At 43.7% G+C, this 20,089-nt stretch overlaps 1 protein-coding gene across 2 annotated transcripts in view; it reads left to right on the top strand.

The window, feature by feature from the left end:
* The window catches only part of LHX1 (LIM homeobox 1), a 28,879-nt gene extending 9,135 nt beyond the window's left edge, over nucleotides 1–19,744 (top strand). For both annotated transcript variants that reach the window (XM_086954900.1, XM_086954899.1), the window contains exons 4-5: nucleotides 15,201–15,366; nucleotides 17,468–19,744. In XM_086954900.1, the coding sequence (XP_086811026.1) occupies nucleotides 15,201–15,366; nucleotides 17,468–17,847 (546 nt within the window). In that variant the 3' untranslated portion in view covers nucleotides 17,848–19,744. The remainder of the gene's footprint in view (nucleotides 1–15,200; nucleotides 15,367–17,467) is intronic.
* The last annotated feature ends 345 nt before the right edge of the window (nucleotides 19,745–20,089 follow it).

The following is a 20,089-nucleotide window of genomic DNA, read 5'->3' as shown; positions in this document are numbered from 1 at the left end:
CGCGTGCGGCCTGGTGCCGCCTCTGGGCGCTTGGTATTTCTCCTCAGTGACCGAGGCTCTGTGAGCATTAATGATGTAAAAGGCTTCTGCTCACCAGCCGCAGAGAACAACTCACCCCATCGAAAACCCCTCACCTGATCAACCCCCCCTGGAGGTGACACGCAGGCGATCTGGCAGAAGGTGGCCTTGAACCAGACGGACGGTACCCGGTGGGAAGTGTGTGGGTCTTTTTAGGGGGAGCTGCGTGTTTGGGGGGGCTGTGTATGCGCGTTAAGGAGAGGCTGTGTGTGTCTTGTGGGTGAGCTCCGGTGTGTTGGGAGGGGACAGGAGCGTTAAGGGTTCGGTGAGTGTTCTGCGGGTCACGTCGCCTCAATGTTCTAGCCCGATGCTTTCCCTGAGGTCCCGGGTTTTACGGGCTTGGATTATTTTCTCGGATGCTCAGTGTACAGGAGACGCCGCCGAAAGATAAACAACAGGGCGAGTTTGACGAATGCAGGTGGGGCCCTCTCAGGACATCCCCGTCCCCCATCATGCTTCGGGGTCAGGTGTGTGAATGATCGAGCAGCGGCCTCCGTCGCACGCCGCTGACATCTGCTGTGAGTAGCAGGCGGCACGCCGCCTTTCACCCGATTTGTGTCGATCGATTGAGTGCCATTTAATTATGTATCAGTAACTCCCGTTATGTAAAGCGCCTAGACAAGGCTGTCTCGTGAGCGCTAAGTGGTACGCTAGGAGCGGCAGTTTGCAGGGAACACCTTCGTTCTGGCACACATCATTCGATGTTTGCTCTTTAGAATTGTGTGTACTTACAAGCCCTTTCTTCTCGGTGCGTGTCGCACATGCATGAACGTCCGTGTGTGAAGGGCGTGCCCTCGCCCATGCTGTCGAGGGAGGCCACAATACCAGAAGAGCCCTGTCTGCACCAGAACAGACAGCACTGATGGAGCTCTAACAATGAACCCGGAGGAGGTACAATGAAAAGAACCCAACTTCGAGCGTGAGAGTGAAACAGCCCCAATCCCCTTCGCTGGCCGCGCACTCTCGAGGCCTCTCTTCGGGTGCAGCGGATATTCCTTCTATGCCCGTGAGGTGCAGTACCGCCTGACATCGACCCGGCCCCTCCGATCCCACTCTCCCGGCGTCACTAGCTCTGATGACAGACAGCACAGGAGCGCCCTGCGGTCCGGCTGGGTACTGCAGGCTGGAGACCGCTGTAGTCGAGGCGCTAGGGCTGATGGCAATCAGTGCGTCCGAAGCACGGGCTTTTGTGTCACTGAGGGGGTGGCACACAGGCCGCTGCTCGTTGCTCCGGGTAATGGGAGGCAGTTTTGTATATTCTGTGAGGCGTGACCCACACATCAACGTTGTATGTAAGGTAGCTGTCCAGAACACAACTCAGCAGCCTACCGCGCTTCACGTGGTAAGCAACAGAGAAGTGAGTGGCGCCTGTGTGCGTTGCCATACACAACAGGATATGTATGTATGTGTGTACCCTCTTTGCCGTGATACACAGCACAGGAGATTTAACAGTCGGCAGACAGCTCCTGATGACAAACAGCTCCGTCGGCGCCGACCACGCTGTGCGTAGGAAGAAGTGGCATTAACGAATGGGGTTAATGGGGAGGATGTGGCGTTACGGTCAGCCCTTCCAACTTTGGAACTAGGGAACCAGGTTCTCGGCTCAACATCTCTTCAAATCCCTTAATCCCGCTGGGCCCAAAAACATGAATGTGACCTTGTATAAAGTAACTGGTGCTGCTGTAAAGCGCTCCTATACCACCGGGTCGCGCCCGCGCTGTGTAAAACTGCAAGAAAGAAACAGGTCATCTCTGAGAACTGCCTCTGGGAAAGAAATCCGGTATTTTGGGATGGAAGGGGGATATGTGATTCTCTTTATAAAGTGTATGCAAACCTGAGTGCCAGTTTTACACCAAGTGTTTAACTTCTTGGCAGAGTCCTCGTGCCTCAAGGTGGAACGGAGTCCAAATCATCTGATATGCAGTTGCAGATAATCCTGCACCCCCCCCCTGCCCCACTCAACCCCCCATCACAGTGCAGTCACGTGCAGTATGTGAGGTGCTGGTCGAGTTCAGACCCCTTCTCAACCCGAGGGGTACGGTACAGTCACAGGCAGTCTGTGCAGTGATGTTTGTTAGTTACAGACCCCCTCTCACCTCCAGCTCACAGGCAGTATGTGCAGACCCCAAGCATCCCCCTAAACTCGGCCAGCTTCCGTTTCTAGTTAGGTGATTGTGTGTTTGCAGTAAGAACCGTTTCCGGCTCTTGACGTGATAACACCAACAAGCACACGCGTGGCGGCTTCTGTCTTGTGGGTGCCCCGGCAGCGGGGCCGTGGCAGATGGGGTGATTTCCCGCCCCTGGAGCCGCCGGCAGCGCTGATCTGTATTTAGTGCACGCATCGCTCAGCCCTGCACACATTTACATTTTGCAGTGATGTTGCGAGTGCGGCCTGCGTGCGTGACGGGGCTCACCAGGAACGATTTAATAACCTGAGTGCACGATTAATGGATAAATAAGAGCGGCGAAGGGCTAGAGTTATGAATGGCTTGATGACCCCCGCAGAGCCGGGGTAATGGGGAGTTAAGTTGTCGATGGAGCGAGGTTACACGAGAGGGTCCCTGCGGGAGGATAATCAGGGAGGGGGTGCTACAGTGTGCGTAAACTTCATCGCACGTGACCCGGAGCGGAGAGGCGGCGCCGGGCGTGCATTACAATCTAGCGCCGAGAGGCACGCTTAAGCACCCTCCCTCTGTGTGCGCCCTGTTAGACGGCGTCACGGCATGTTGTGTTATGCATTTGTTGAGCTGTGTCATGCCATTTTGTCGTATGGCATTTCTAGTTATGTTGTGCTGCGTCATGCCACGTTGTCTTATGCCATACCCTGATATGTTCTGCTGTCATGACGTCTTATTTCATGTCGTTATGTTGTGCTGTGTCATGCAATGTTGTGTTATGCTATGTCTTGTTATTTTACACTGTTCCCATGCCACGTTGTGTTATGCCATGCTTTATGGTGTGTTTTGTCATGTTATGTTATATTTTGTCATGCCATGTTGATATGCTATACCTTGTTACGCTGTGCCGGGTCATGCCATGTTGCTTGCCGTATTATTTTGTGCAGTGTCATATTGTGTTATGCCATGTGTTATTGTGCTGTGTTATGGCATATCATGTATTATGGCATGTCTTTCTATGGTATGCTGGACTATGTCATGCTAAGGTTTACGTTATGATATGTTAGACCTCATATTTAGTAAGTTACTTGATATGTTTTGACATACGTAATGTCATTTATGTTATATTGCTATACGTTATGATAGACTAGGTAACATTTTTATATTTGTGATTTTTCTATTGCATTATAGTTTGTTATTTGTAACTTTTTTAATTTATGCTGTTATGAATCGTGACATCCTTTTCTGTTGTGTTATATATGCCGTACAAGATATGTGTATTCCTTTGTGATGCATCACGATTATTTATATTTTGAGGCACATCGTTTTCCGGTGTGGTCTTATGGAATTACATTGCGTCGGGTTATACTCTATTAATTTGCGTTACGATGTTTACGTTTCGTTACTTCATAATATACGTTATTTTAGACGTTTACATGTTTGCTCATTTTATGTTAATTCATGGTACGTTCATTTTTGTTCTTATGTTATTGTGGCCGGACATCTATACTGCACTGTTGCCGCTTGTCTGGCTTTATTTTACTTTGCTTCACGTTTTATTTTACGTCATATTTTGTTGTGGTGTGTTAAGTTTAGCCACTGCAGCTTATACCTGGATAATATCCATATTTAAACGTCTTCTATTTGAAAAAAAAACATAATTTGACATCCAAGTAAAATATTCTAAAATTGCACAAATTCAACCTTTGGGTGTGTTCTCGTAGTAAAGCACTTGGGGTTGAAATAAAGCGGTCGTGCAATGTACTTAAAGTTACGTGCAGCTTCGGTATACGGTTCACATAGAACATAACCCGTTATTATAATTATTATTGGACGCATGATCGTTTACACTTTACCTTAGGGAAGTTTGCACCAACACGAATTCACGACCGACCGCGGGTCTTTTCTGAAGCGTTTGATGTGATCTAGAAGGACTTCATTCAGTTGACCGTTGTATTTTTCCTTACGCTTTCTGTAGCTTAAAATGGCTCCAGATACTTGGAGACAAATATTGATAAGAACATCGTCGAGCTTAAAAAAAGTTCTACCTTCTAGTAGTAATCGAATGCATTGTAGAACAAAGGAGAGTCCACAGAATTCAAGGCGGACAGACGCCTTTCCATAAACCGTCAACAAATAGTGCTCAGATGAGAAGTGCGCGCAGTGCCCGTCTCTTGACCCCGTGCACTCCGGCACAAGCTGCACACGGTGGACTCACCCGGTCTGCTCCGTAAATGACCCCGTGTACCCCGAAAGGAGGTGCGCGCGCACGCACTTGACCCCGTGTTCTCCGACAGGAAGTGCTCGTAGCCTGTGCAGTCCGACCGGAAGCGTGCGTAGTACACGCCGGCAACCGCGCGTAGTCGGTTCATAAGTGCACGAATCTGACGTCTTGTGCCCCGACAGGAAGTGCAGCATACGCCTCCGACGCAGTGTGCACTCCGACAGGAAGCGCTCCATACTCGTGTACTTGTGAAGACGTGCGCACCGGACAAACCTCATTTTGTTGGTTAGTAGCTGCCCGCCTCGGAGCCCGTGTACTCCGCCACCAGTGCTCCTGTCCCAGTGCACTCAGTTGACCCCGTGCTGGGTCTCGAAATGTACACAGTGCGCTGACTCCAGGTGCTCGGCCAGGAAATACATGGGAACCGGAATGGGGTTGTTGGCCAGGGTAGTATTGGCTCCCTGTGCTCGACCAGCAGCTCTCTGAGGATCAGCAGGTGGAAGCTTGTGTAATTTGTATTTCTATTTTGGCTCCTATGCCTGCGGTAAGAAGGTATTTCCTTATTAATTCTAGTTTCCTATCGAACTTGCTAAAGATATACAGACCAGTGATATAACTCGGTGGGGTAAGGAAGACATCTCAGTTGTCTAATTTGAACACCCGTTAGTGGAGCGCCTAGAAGTCAGACGGTTTGTGCTGAATGCTCCTTTGATTACTACACAGCCTGTGATTAGCAATGTGACAGCCACCTTTTAAATTCCTCCCATTCCTGAACCCCGTGTCCCAGCACATAAACACCGTTGCTCCTATACCTATATTTTAGCTCTTGTCCTCGTACTGTTATGTTTAATATTCCCTAAGCGCACCGATGTGTCCAAACATAGCAAACAGTCACAGCTAAAGAATCACAAAATAATTCGATAAAGTGACCATGTTATGGAATATAAATCTCTTCCATAAGATGCCCGTTAGGAACCACCCTCTCCTTCTTGACCCCCTCAAACCCGCCTCCACCCGTTTGAGGCGTTGTTACCTCTTTTCAAAAGGACATGCAGGCTAGTGGTTCGCTAGTCACCTGCAGAGCCCAGGATGGCGAATCACTTCACTTCCCTGTGCCACGGCCCCGTACTTTTCACGAGTGCTATATAAAAACTGATGTGCTCTGGTAAAGACTTCAGTCTCCGTACGCCATTCATAACAGGTCCTGGTGCTGTCTGTCTAATACAGGTAAAGCTCTATATAAATTTGCGCTGGAATATATGTGCGCTCATTTATGTTATTGGTAATATGTTCTGGTGCTACTATGAGTGTGATTAAAGTGCTGATTTTAAATCGCTGTAAAAAACATAGTTGAACTCTCTTACGTCATCGATAACGTGTTGTAGTGCTGCCTTGAGTGATTAAAAAGTGAGGAATACTGCATTAAAACACTATTTAAAAAAACTGCCTTGGGCGGCAATAGATATCCTTTCTCTTCATTGATAGCACATTTTCGGATGACTTCGGAGCTGCCCGAACCCCCTCCCCTAGCGCCTTGAGACCATTACGGGTGAATAGTGCGCTCTAAAAAATCCTGAATGATTGACCTGGTGTTGGGATGAGTATTTAAAATGTGCAGCTTCAAAGCCCGCTTTCAAAATTACCCTGGACTGGAATAGATATCAGTTCTCTTACATCACTGATAATGTTTTGGTGCTACGTTTAGTGCTTACAAGAGAAGTGCTGTTTTCAAGTGCTAAATAAAAAATGACCGGGACTTCAACAGGTATTCACAACCGGAGGTCATCAATAACATGTTCTGGTTCTGCTTTGAGTACTTGAAAACCGAGACGTGCTACTTTAAAGCTTTATACGAGCACTGCCCTGGACCGGAATAATATCCGTTCATTGATAAAATGTTCTAGTGCCGTCTTCTCCATTCTCATCGCAGAGACAAAAGGTGGTGTGGCTGGGACAGGCATGCTCATCCTTAGGGACGCAGGTTTAAGAGCTATTGAAAGGCAACAACTGCAACCTGACTGCTTGTTTTTTTAACAGAGCTTAGACCCTGCGGGGAAGCAGAGAGGGCTAATGCACGTACTGCTGAGATCTGGGAGTATTCTGCAGGTCTCGACAGGGTTGACTCAGCCTTTAATCATCCGTAAGGCGAAAACATGAAACACAGGGAAATGAGTGTTATGCTTTATTACCTACCTATGTGTTGTGTATCTATATGTGTGTAAAAATGTGACATATTCTTCTGTCTTAAACTATCCCGCCATGCAGTGGCTTTCAAAGACATCACACTTAGCACGCCTGCCCGGTGTTTAGTTACTATTCCCTCTGTTTATTCAGTGCCTTTAACTGTTTTCTCAGTGTTGTTTTATCCACTCAGTCGTGTCCGACTTTTTCTGATTGGACGGATTCGATGGATAAAACTCCTGCTATTGCTCCGGTCGCTAACAGAATTCTTTAGGTCTTGGAGTCTTGTTTGTATCATCTTGACTGCCCCAACCATCATTGTCTTGGTCTCCTCTTTCCGTTTTCCTTCCATGTTCCCAACACGCTGGTTGGGTTTGCCAAGGTGCCTTCTCATTGAGCGGGTAAAATATCAGTGTTTAATACTTTATCATACATGTTTTCTACTGAAAGTTCCAGCTTGAACTGATCCAACACATTGATTTTTATTAGTTTATATAGGAACTCTTTAACTAGTGCACTGTCTATAGTTAAATCTTTATTTTTTTTAATGAAATCTTTTTTGAAAGAATGGAGATCGGGGCTATTGTCTCAATAGCAGTTTATTCTGTTTTATATTGGGCACATGGAAAGGGTAAAGAAAATGACATAAGTACAGAGAGAAACAGGTGAAGTGAAACACAGAAATACATTAAATCAATAATGGAAAACCTAAAGGGAAGTAAAAAACCTAAGATAAAAAGACAACAAAAAATTATTTGTTGGAAATAAAAACGAAAACATAGGCTGCATTGTTCCGACATCGCAGTAAGAAAGAATTACAAACAATAAAAAGGTGAGGAAAATAGCGGAGAGAAAGGTGAAGGTGAAAGGGAAAGAGGAATACATGAAGTATAAAATTGAAGAAAACACACAGAAAATAAGAACAAGTAAATAAGTCGATAAGTAAAAAAAGGAGTGGAAGAGAAAGAAGACAGAAAAAGCGCGAAAGAAGGGCAGAATAATGAATAAAATAAGGAGAAAACAGAAGATCGACAATAGAGGAACAGGTGCAGGTTTGATCAAATATTAAAGTTATATTGGTTAATCATTAACGATTTCACTATCTACCGAACAAGTGTTTTCTTTGTCAGAGGCCTCTACTCCGGGCCTGTAAAGATTCTTAAACTCACTCTTCACTGTCCTACACCTCAAACCGAACTTCTAAAAATGTATACGAGAGATGTTTGCTACTATCACAGTGATAAGACTGCCTGTATAAGAAGAAACGTGTGTTTTGTGTAGTGCTGCTCGGCACGTTTTTAGCACTCCGCAGCGCTTTAAAAGGGGGTACTGTGATTACCCAGCCTCGCGGTACTCAGTTGGTCACCTCGGACGGATATAAGGCTGGTATGGCAGGGCAGAGATTCACCACTGTGCCCTTCTGGACGCACCCGCATCTCTGCGGCCCTTGCAGTGTGTAGGTTGGGTTTGCCGATGGCCAAATCTGTTTTAAGTGCTGGCAGCAGGTTATTGCACAAGGCACTATCCAATACAGTCGTTGGTGCACCAGAGCGCGCCGCCACACCTAAGTGGATATAGTGGATGGATAAAGGCGGACACCAGACCGTTCCTGGGACCCAGAGCCCATGACTGTCAGTTTGGGTTGAGTCACAAGTCAGGTAACCCGGGCAGCCCTACAGATGCGGGGACCCCAGAGTTCTCTTCAGATCCCTTACACGTACATGGATGATCACTTCCGTACATAAAGAGCAGCCAGAAACACACAACAAAAACCCCGGAGAGCTAACTCGCACTTTAAAACATTTCAGGCGAATCCAGGCGTTTGTGCCCAACTCGGCATTGCAACATGCAGCAATTGTGCATCCCTGGGTTGGCTTGGCCGAGTGTCACCATATCAGACCTGGCACAGATTGTCCAAGAAACAGAGCTGTTTGCACGATGCGGACTGGGGGTGATAGGACCTATTCACGCCCTATGTCCTGTTCCAAGAAGCACAGAGGAACCATGCGCGGATTGTGTGCGCGGTAAATACCGACCCGGCCTAATCATTTGTACCGGGCAGGCCGCGGGCTCTGGTGTGCAGGGTGAGTACAGAGGTCTCTAAGATGGCCAGAAGTGGCACCTGCTGTTCAGTGCCCTGTTAGATGCATGTTTGCACGTGCTGAGCGGTGAGCACAGTTCTGCCTTTAAGTGTTGTGCTTTCGGAATTTTTGGCGGTCTTCATCAAAACATGCCTAGTGTAGTTGTGCTTGGAATATGGACTGAAGTCTCTCGAGGGAAGACTGCCTGCTATGCACATTATTGTGGGTTGTGCGCCTGGGGTACTGCTTACTGCACATTATTCCGAGAGTTTTGTACTCATTTGGTATACTTTATCACAACAGGCAAGCAGCCATTCCATGTAGAGAAAGTCCATGGCGAAGGCTGCTGCAGTGATACCCAGTAACTTACAGTTACTAATAATGTATCAAAATCATGAATGCATTCTGTGAAGATTTTCGCAGCTTGCACTGATGGATGCATAAACTGAGTTGTACCAGTGGCTTAGAGCAAGTGTAATTGTGTTATTGTGTTTGATGCAAACGCTTTTTATGTGCTAGTCAACCAGTGCAAATGTCTTTCACACTAGTCCTCAGAGCGAATGTTGGTGCAAAATTGGACTGCAGAAGTGTAAAGCAGGTGGCATATTCCAGTCCCCACGCCATGTAAATATGAACACTTTCCACTGCTTGCAAATTCAGTGGTAAAATGCCCTTGCCATTTATGGCAGTATGGCGCCGTATCAATAAATCTAACATAACGTTTTTAGCTATACTTCGTCAAAGTTCAAACAAAAAGTTACAGCCTTTCAAAATTAAAGTGCACATTTTCGGGTTGTATCACAAACGTCACAGCCTTACATTTTACTGTGACGTTTCCAGAGGCTGTCCCATGATCAACAGGGCTTTCACCTGACCTGCAACCTGATCCTAAATTAGTTTGTAGATACTGCTCGCTATAATATAGCACCAAAAGAATCCCCCCCCCCCCTTTACAGAGTTATACAAAAATGGATGGTTGATGGAAACACAAGGCTTCTGGTCAATGGGAATATGTATACTGGAAGTCGCAATTTCTTTGCGATTATTAAGTTATATTTAGATGCACAACACTGAAAGTTAGGATTCAAGTGAATATTTCCTATGTACAATTACATGTTATATAGTTATGTCGTGTAATATGTAGGGTGACGTAGTTCTTCCAAGCACCCTCAATATTCTGTGGAATTAAGGACAAAAGCATACATGAGCAGGGAGGGCCTAATGCTTAAAACTTATATTTCCCACCGATATTGGTGTATATCCTTGGACTTCCAAGACTTCTGATTGTTTTAGTTTCTACGAATCATAAATATCATAATTAAACCTATTCAATACACATTTATCACAGGCATTACCTTCTTTAAATAATTGGCAAAAAAGCAGATCCCCAGAAAATAAATGACTTGTAATTTCAACTTCTGAGTAATTCTCCTAAAGGAAGAAATGTAAAGATCTTAAAGAGCCCAGAACGTGATTTTAATAGTAAAATCTAGCATGTTTGGGGAGAGCAGCATGAGTTAAAAAAACAGGCCCTAAATGACCCTAAAGCAGTAGATCCTAATTATTGTAAACTGCTGGGTCACTGATACATTTCACTATTAAATAAATTATGGTCTGTTTTAGGCAAATTTCTTCAATGGTTATAATTTTTTTTTGTTTCCCGTTCAAGTAGCAATAGTTTTATCCATTACCCAATTTATAAAAACCCTCATGGGTACCAAATGGTAAGAGATTTTTATAGGAGGTGTAACTGAAGGTACAGAAGGCTATGCAGGGCCCCACAGTGCCAGTCCTTCAGGCCAGTGGTTGTTGATTTACTGAATGAGGTTTAGAATAATCATTGCCGCACTAACTGGAAGTGGTTCCAGCACCTCGTGCTTACACATTTTCCTTGTCCAAGACTATCTACCCTAAACCTGCAGGTGCAGATTGTCCCCCCTGCAGGAAACTACAGGCGAAGAGGTAGAGGTGTTGCAACATTTTAAACAGTTAATTTTTGCCCTTTGTTTCTTCCCTAAAATAGTGTTCCTTGTGAAAGCGTCCCATTTCTCGCAACCCCTACATATTTGAAGTGTTGAATGCACTTTCAGATGCCTTTGTGGAGCATATATATACTTTGGGGCTTTATTAGCACCTGCTGCAAGCGATAAAAACACAACAAAACTAATAACAAAACTCCTGTGCGCTTATGCCTGTCCATACATCTTGGAAGGATGGGCACGCCCAGGAAGCCTTTGTAAATGTCTGTGGCGGACCACCAAGTTTTGACGTTGTTAGTGTTCACATCATTTGAATTTCTCACTCCTCTGACACTATTTGGTAGTGTCCTAAAATCTGCACACCTGTCAGAAGTTCTGAAGTGGTAATGGCTGTTATGCATTGGTTTCCAATCTCTAGCTGTGGGTCCATACTTTAAGTGCATAGACCCATCTTGTAGAACTCGAGTGTTGTGAGAGAATTTTGCCAGTTGGGACTATCCTTACTATGTAAACTGGGGATGCTGAGGTTAGAATTCAGGCCTCATAATGCAACAGGCAGCAATCTGGCCTCTGCATTAGATCTGAGAAAAGACTGCTATATTTTACATCTCAAAGTACACACACAAAAAGACTCCATGGTTTTAACTCTGTATTTTTTCAAATTCTTTTAAAACCACATTCTTCATTTCTTGTTTACTTTCATTTTGTTCCTCGGTTATAACGCAAACTTGTCCTTGGGCTTTTGTGACAAGGATGCTGCGGTACCATAGGCTATCCATTGGCCCCCAGAGTGTTTTATGTTGCTTGATATCTGGACATGGGTGGTCATTATTGTATACTCGTTTGCATCTAGATTGGGATGGGCCATATGGGAGAGTCAGTCAATACATGATCTGTACCTGGAGCTTGAAACTCAACATTTATTTTTATTAAACCTATTTCTGTGAGTGAGTGTGTGTCTGTGTGTCTCTCTCTCATAATACATTTCTGGTGGGTTGGCACTTAAGGTGGCTTTGGACTTGTAAAAGTTACTAATTGTTATTAGGCAAGAAATGTTTAGGATAACATAAGCACTGCTACACAGTATAAGGATATTGCAAGTCACCAAGAATTCCTGTGACTATATAGAGGAGGAAGGCCTCGGGCCCAGAGTATCAATAACCGTGTCTAGTGTAGGGTAATAAAGGCCAGACCCATGGCAGATTTTCACTACAGCCACATAAGAAAAGTTTGCGTTCAAATATCCTAACAGGACAAAGGGGCGGTGTGGAGGTTGGCAGTAATGTATGAGTTGAGCAGTGACAGGAGAGGTGGCCACTGATTGGAGGAGAGATGGCATCCGAAGTGAGAGAAGAGCACTGACAAAGAGGCAGACACTGACGAAGGAGGTGGACAGCAGCAGGAGAAGAAGGACTGTGACAGGAGAGAGAGACAGTGATGGTGATCTGGGTGGTGATGTGATCAGTTGCTGTGAAGGTGGGAATGTGGCAGGGTTAGGGACGAGGGGTGACAAAGATTTGTAATTGCTATTCATCCATTGTTTCATTCAGAGGAAGGTTAAAGAGAAAAACAAGCAAGTATTTATACAGATTCTTTAAAAACTCTTTATTGAGAAACAGGGGCAGGGATTTATCGGTACAAAGTAGACAGGAGACGGTGTCACGAGGTGCATTGATAGAAGAGGCAATGTGGAAAGATAATAGAAGTATGTATAGAAAGTAAATATTAGGCGTGAAGAAGGGGCTCGTCGTGTAACTAGGTGTCCCAGCACAAACACAACGGTCTCAGCGGTTAGTATGCTTCCACCCAACCAACACCAGCCACGCTCCTGGTCAGTATATACCTGCACCCCTACAAGTTTAATGATCTATGTACAACAAATCTGTGACCTGCTGGTGCACAAGCACGTCCTGTAGGTTCCTTCCTTCCTAATCATGTACACTGGGTTGCCTGGATCTGAAAACGTGTTCAGTATGGCCTGTTTCGCCCTGAAGCAGACCAATGAAGGCATTTGGCAATGTCGAACTCCTAAAAACCAAATAAACAAAAATACACATATACATATATTGTTTTATTTCACAGGGTAAATAACGGTCGTTGTGATATACATTTACAGTACGTGCAGTTTGCATTATGGAATACCTGGAACACAAATATATTGTGTACAAAGCCACTTTTTAAGTGTGATCTACATCTGCATATCCAAAACCCACACTCATTCTCCAAATATATCGAAATAATTTGAATCAAAATTCTAAAACCAGTGGGGCATGCATGTAATTCCTGCATTACACATATGGATCACACACCCATATTGTAGATGTCTCACGGTGTAAATTGTGTGTACTTTTTGCTGCACTCACATACTATATGGAGCATAGATACTTTTTGGTACCTGCATTCTGCTGAATTAATACATACCGACTAATATATGTTGGACAGACAGCAGTTTTTTTATGGAATGTGTTTTTATTTTATTGATGGAAACGAGTCTTTATTTCAGTACACCTATTCTATAGGAATCTATAATGTATGGTATGCAAGCCTGTTTTGTACACATATGAATAAATACATATTACACCCTGCATGACATACGTAGTTAAGATTATGCAAAACATATTATGCATACCCTACAAATATTATATACAAAACTGCATCCCTAATGCTGCATGCAACATGCTTGCTGTGTACATCAGCAAACATTCCCATGCTTAAAATGGTCCCATATGTAGTATGGCTCACATAACATGTATGGTACATCAGGGTGTTGCTTAGGACTCAGAAGTACTCAGTGCAGTAAAAAAAACATGTTTGTAGCTCATGCTATTCTAATCACATAAATACTGTATCAACACACATGAAAATTGATATGCCACTTGCGTTACAGACATAATGCATGGAATATTTCAGACTATTTAGAGGTACTATATACACACCTCATTGAACACATTGAGTATACCGATCACAAACACTATATGGTAGGTCTATACCATATTAGTGAAAAATGTGTGTGGTCCAATACACGTATTTTGAAGCAGGGCCGGACTGGTACGTTTCCCGGTACGCTTTAAGTGTGGGGGGCGGTTTTGCAGCGAAGGAGACTGGTTTTGCAGCAGTGGTGCAATATCGCCCCCCAGTAACAAAAGCGGCAGTGCTTCAACACATTCACTGCCCCCCTCGGGAGGAGGGGGTGTGATCCATCAATATTCCCAGTGCTGCTTTGGGTTCCCAGGCCAGCCCGGTTTTGAAGCGGGTGTACTGATAAAAGGACATTAATACATTATTTACTATAGTGCAAACGTCAATTTCAAAGGTATCACAGTAGCACAGTTTTACCTACTTGAGAAATACCTGAAAGATTCCGTGTTACAATCCCTTTAAGGATGAAAATAACTGTACGCCTACTTTCAAATCCTATTTAATGAGATCCTATCTGGCTGCGTGAGTTTAACCTCCTGTGATCTGGTTCTGATTAAATATCTTAATTTATAACATCCACACATGAAACAGCAGCGTGGCATAAACCATACAAGAAAGTCCACACAGAGTAGTACGTTCTTTATTACTATTGTCATGACCCACTTGAGGCTTTATGTCTCAATGGCCATGGCCCCTGCCCATACTCAATAATGTTAATAAACAGTATATTACGTTGTTTACATGTTTGTATACATTGTTTATGCCTCGCTGGTGACAACAATTATGACTCAATTAAACACGTCATTGGAAATAATTATGCTAACAAACCTGCATTCACACATTTGTCAGAAGTGCAAAGATCAAATTCATACTAATCCCCAAACCCCAGTCTAATCACCTGGGAAAATCTATGCTTACTGTCTCACAGATTCCATGTTACTAGGACTTTACAGAGGAAGATGACTTGACCCACATTCCCAGGAAGAGTGTCATGATGCTATATATCACTGTACACATTTAACCTCTTCTGCTCCGAGTATTGTTAAAATAACTTTAAGTATAGCTTTTACATATGGAAACAAAGCATGTCAGAAACTATTCATAAAGATTCGCAGAGAATAGTCCAGTCTTGGGGGGAGGGGTGTGCAACAAGACACACTTGAAGCTTCATGTTTTGTACATCTTTAATCTCAGATGAGCACCTACAGTTTGTGTACAAACTGTATCCTCAAAGGCCTAAAGAGATACGTACTGCCAATTACATATTTGTGTGTCTGTATGCTTCAGCGAGGTCTTTGCACTCATGAAGGTGCAATGTATGTATGTGAATGTTATACACCAAGTTCCTTATATCCCTATCAGTACTATTTATCTGTGTAAGTGCCTTAAAAAGTGTAAGCTCTAGTTACCTTTGCGAGTGCTGTATAATATAGCCATGGCAGTGCTGTTTATCCATGTGAGTGCTGTATACTGGTGTAAGTTATGTACATTCTTGTTTGTACTGTGAATCCTTGAGAATCTGTGGGACCGCTGTAGATTTACATGACTGACTGTTGTACATTCAGTCGAATGCTGCAGCCATGCATAGTATATTCATGCGAGTGCTCTTTGCATCTTTCAGGTGTGGTTTCAGAATCGACGCTCCAAGGAGAGGCGGATGAAGCAGCTTAGTGCTCTGGGGGCACGCAGACATGCCTTTTTCAGGAGCCCCCGCAGAATGAGGCCCCTAGTGGACCGACTGGAGCCCGGGGAGCTCATACCCAATGGGCCCTTCTCCTTCTATGGGGGTGAGTGCCATGATATTTATTTCTCATAATAAATGCAGACATAGGTTGATCTTCATGAGAAAGTGCACCTCTACCACACCACATAGGGATATTGTAAGTCACTGAAGAGTGCCTTACTAATAAAGCCATGGAACACAGGGGTGAATGTAAATACAACTTTTACATTTTGTAGAGATTAATATAATAAATAAACTACTATTTATTTTGTGCCCCCCAGTCCTTGAGTTATGATTGATCTAATGAGTGTCTTTTCCGTATGCCTATGGTTAGAATAAATGCAAAGTCTGTCAAAATAATAGTATCCAATAAACCGCCTGGAGTGTGTGGAGAGTAAATGTTCACAACAGTTTAAAGTAGAGCACTGTGATTGCAGATTTCTGCCTCTAGTACTCCCCCAGTAGCATTTCCTGAGACAGTAAGACTCTGCTGTCGACTGATTTCCTCTCCATTGTGGAGATTCGAGGTGTTCTAGGGGAAAAATCAGGCAGTGTGGTTTCCCCTTTGCCCTTCGTCCCTCTGCTAGAAGGCACAATGGTGATGCACCTGGGCCGCGCTGCACACACAACCGCCACGCCACTGGTACGCTGCACCAAGCCAATGGTAATTTGGAATTTACACTCCACTGGGTGTAAAGTCAGATCTGGACCAAAAGGTCAGGGGAGTTCACCGCACTCCCCTACAGTCATGATATCCTGGGGACCACTTTCAAATGTGTGAGTACATACAGATTCGGGTACATAGGGATGCCCAAACCCAAGTTCAGGTGTTGGTGAGCTGTTTCCTTAGGAAGTCCAGCTTAGCATCTGCTCCTCATGAAAGCAATGTATATAGAGTGTGGGAGAGGTAGGATATACATATTGTGAGGAACTTTACTTCAAAAAGGATATTGCAAGTCTCCTCGGAGGTCCATGACCTAAAGTCACTCGGGCTGTGGACTTCTGGCTCCATGTGGGCGAGGAATTCCATAGTGACTTGCAATATCCTTCAAATGTACATAAAGGTATATTATAAACTGAATAATCCAGCACAAATGTTAATTATAGTGTAAGTCTCACAGAAGCTCTGTGAGAAATAAAGGACTCCATCTCCCGGGATTAGTAAATATTTTTTAGGGGTACTGTTGATATATTGAACCCATTATAGGGTTGCAGGTTCTATTAATTGATGCCTTTCTAGGGTGGAAGTTCCTTATAACCTTGGTATATTTTAATGGGTGAGATTTTTTTATTAAAACCTTTCATATGGCTGAGGATTTTTTATAGTGAAGCTTTTCTTAGGGGTTGAAGCTCCTTAAAATTGAAAATGTGTTGAACTGAAGTTTCTTTTAGAGTGTGAGTTCGTTATGGCAGTTAGTGTCGCAGTTGTGGGGTTCGGACTGAGTACAATCGGCACCCCTAACTTTGATCACATATCAGAGCAGGTGATCTCAGTTCTCCAGGAAGCCACAGTCGCTGCGGCTGTTCTGCTTGAAGTCCCTGGGTAATGTTTAATGCCAGCACGGAGCCCTGGGTTGTTCAGTAACAGACATTCCTTATAAGACAGCAGTTCCCAGAGCTGGGGGCCGCTGTCCGTACGATGGAGGGAGCGGTTAATGGAGGGAGCGGTTTCCGGGACCAGCCTTTTCTGCTCTCCTTTAATCTGCGTTGTGTGAACCCCTCTGTACGAAATCTGCACCCCAGAGGCTGAGTGATGCCGGCTTATGAAGGAAGGTGTGTTTGTGTGTTTTCCCAGATTACTCTGCCTGTCTCTCAGTCGCTTAAAAAGGACAGGGGTTGACTGTTTTTCCCACGGCAGGTTTTTTGGTCGGAAACCGAGGATACGTGTTTGTGATTGCAAGTGTTTCCTGTTAGCACTTGCGGCATGCATCAGTGTAGTATATAGTGTCTGGTATGCAGTTATTAAAACAAGATACTGTGTACACTATACACGTGCAAGAAAGAAGATAGTCATGTTTAGAAACTAGAATAATACAAACTTTAGTAGCGAGGACAATAATAATGCTAACTGTAAAGGTAACGATGATAGTAACATGTACAGTAATATTAAACCTATCCAGAAAATGAGTGATATTAAAGTAATACATTTTTCTTTTCCTTTGTAGATTATCAAAGTGAATACTATGGCCCAGGAAGCAACTATGACTTCTTCCCTCAAGGTCCCCCTTCCTCCCAAGCCCAGACACCAGTGGACCTCCCCTTTGTGCCCTCATCTGGACCTGCCGGGACCCCACTAGGTGGCATGGATCACCCTTTACCTGGACACCACCCTTCTAGCGATGCACAGCGCTATACCGACATCATGTCGCACCCCCCTGGGGACTCTCCGAGCCCTGAACCCAACCTGCCCGGCTCTTTGCACTCCATGTCGGCTGAGGTGTTCGGCCCCAGTCCCCCCTTCTCCTCACTCTCTGTAAATGGCGGGGGCAGCTACGCCAGCCACTTGTCGCACGCTTCAGAGATGAACGAGACTGCTGTCTGGTAGCTACTCGCAGACTTTGGGGCGACGTGTGGTCCCCCTCTTCATCCCTCCTCTCATGGTGAACAGAACTGACCGCACATCAGCACTCCTGTCCTGGGGACATTCGTCATGGGAAAGGACTACTGGCAGCCCCTTCAGGGCAGGGGGTGCTAGCCTGCAGGTCACCATTTTTCCAACAAATAAGGATGGTTAACACCAAGAGCTACTCTTTGTGCTAGAACAAGGCCCACTGCTTGGGTCTGAACAGAGGCAAGCTGCCAGAAATCAGCTTTGGATGAACGCCCTGATGTGTTTCTTCACAGAGAAAGACAACAGGATGAGAACAGAAAGCTTGGCTTCTTCAAAGTGCAAGAAACTACCCAACTGTGTTGTTTGCTCAGAAAGTTCAACCAGGGCAGCAGCAGTACCCCGTGTAAGCTTCTGAAGTCGGCAGCAGGTGGGGCAGGACACAGCGTGTTACGTTTGTTTTTCTTTATTTTTTTATTTAGTGCCAAAATAAACAAACACAAGAAAGACATAATGTGTCAAAGCCCTCAGCATCAACTCTTCTACCTTCACAAAAAGCTACTGACAAAAAGTATCCTCAAAGCAAAGGGTCTGTTCAAGCTCCCTTAACAAACTTGAAATTAAAAACCACTAAATATTCTACCTTTGCAAGACAAAAAGACAAAGACTAGCGAACTTAAAAAACAGTCAACTGTTTACGTCTATTGTTAACAATTCAGGAGTTAAATCTTTTAGTAATAATCCTGTCTTAGAAACCTCGTGTTAAAAAAGCAAAGCATTTTGAGCAACCAACCAAAATTGTTTTTAATTCTGTAATATGTAAAAGGCCAGATTGCAGGGCTTGTGGTTACACTGTGCTTTGTTTGTTTAAAGTGTTGTTTACAAAGAAAGAAGAAAAAGAATAAAGGAGAGGATCAGACAGTTGCCAAAAAAGCAATTATATAGCACAAATAATATAAGCTGCTTGGCAGCAGCAACCGCTGGAAGTATTTAAACGCAGAAGGTGTAAACAGCGTCCCATCTTTGTATACCTGTAGAACATTCTCGATGAGCCGTAAAGGCCACTGCACATATTTTATTTTTGTGTCTGTAAAGAAAAAGTCCCAAATATTTAAATTCAAGGTCAGATATGCAGTCTTCAGCTGCTAGCATTTTTCCGTTATGTGTTCAATTTCTTGTGTCTTTTCCTGTTCTATAAACCCAAGCTTCTTGTGCCCTCCAACATACTTAGACCACCCACTGTATGAAAGGAAATCTGTTGACTAAGTACATTTGTGATTTTTTTAATAAAACATTGATGTTATTGGACATATCATTTTGCTTCTTTCATTTTTGAATTGCAACATTTTTTAATTTCTTCAGTTATTTTTCCATATATTCGACAAAATCGTCCAAAAAGCATAAAATGATCTGGTGTACTTAATGGACAATGAGATTTTGGTCTTTCATATTAAATGTGCATCTGACTATATGGAGGCAATAAAACACCAGTTTAATTGAGATGTAGACCATTAAACCCATCTGATCAAAGCTGGGATATCCAGTTTATTTTGGAGATTATGTTAAGCGAGGAAAACTGCTCCTTTTCTACTTGCCCATATTTGTATGTGTACAAAATGTATTTGTGAATATTCAAGGCACTTATATATACTGTACAAAGATTGTGATCGCTTACTTTCAATTCTTACTATGCCAGGCATAAGTAATCCTGCATCATTATTTGTTACTTTATTTGACAGTATTAAAAATCCAACTTGTTTAGAGATCTGGGATGATTTTATTACCTTAGGAGACCAGATATTTGAGGTTTCTATCGAGGGTAAAAAAAAACGAACTTTTTACTTGAATTAAAACTGTTCCTTGTAAATAAAACAGTTCTCAAATTTCACAAAGCAAATACAATGTGCCCAAAATGTTCTTTTTGTGTGAAAGTGTGTAAAACATTAAATTGGAGTTTTAGAGGAATAGGAATTACTGTTTGACCTTAAAATATGCATCAAGCCAGGATTTCATAACATATCAGAAGAAAAACAAATACACTGTTTTTTTTGACGAGACAGAAAACAATCAAGCTGTACTTAAACTTAAGTATTTCTTATTCACAAGGGTAAAAGAATTGCGATTTTCCAGAATTTTATTGTTTTCACAGAACAATTTTACAGGTTCCATGGGAGAGAATAACATCCATAACAATCGCACCAATGCTAAGAAAAGTTTATTAACGGATTCACATCTCAGC

This window comes from Lissotriton vulgaris, chromosome 2_1 (assembly GCF_964263255.1).
Source record: "Lissotriton vulgaris chromosome 2_1, aLisVul1.2, whole genome shotgun sequence".
In the NCBI taxonomy this organism is placed as follows: domain Eukaryota; kingdom Metazoa; phylum Chordata; class Amphibia; order Caudata; family Salamandridae; genus Lissotriton; species Lissotriton vulgaris.
Note: the sequence above shows the minus strand (reverse complement) of the source record. Positions and strands in the feature narration are given on the sequence as shown.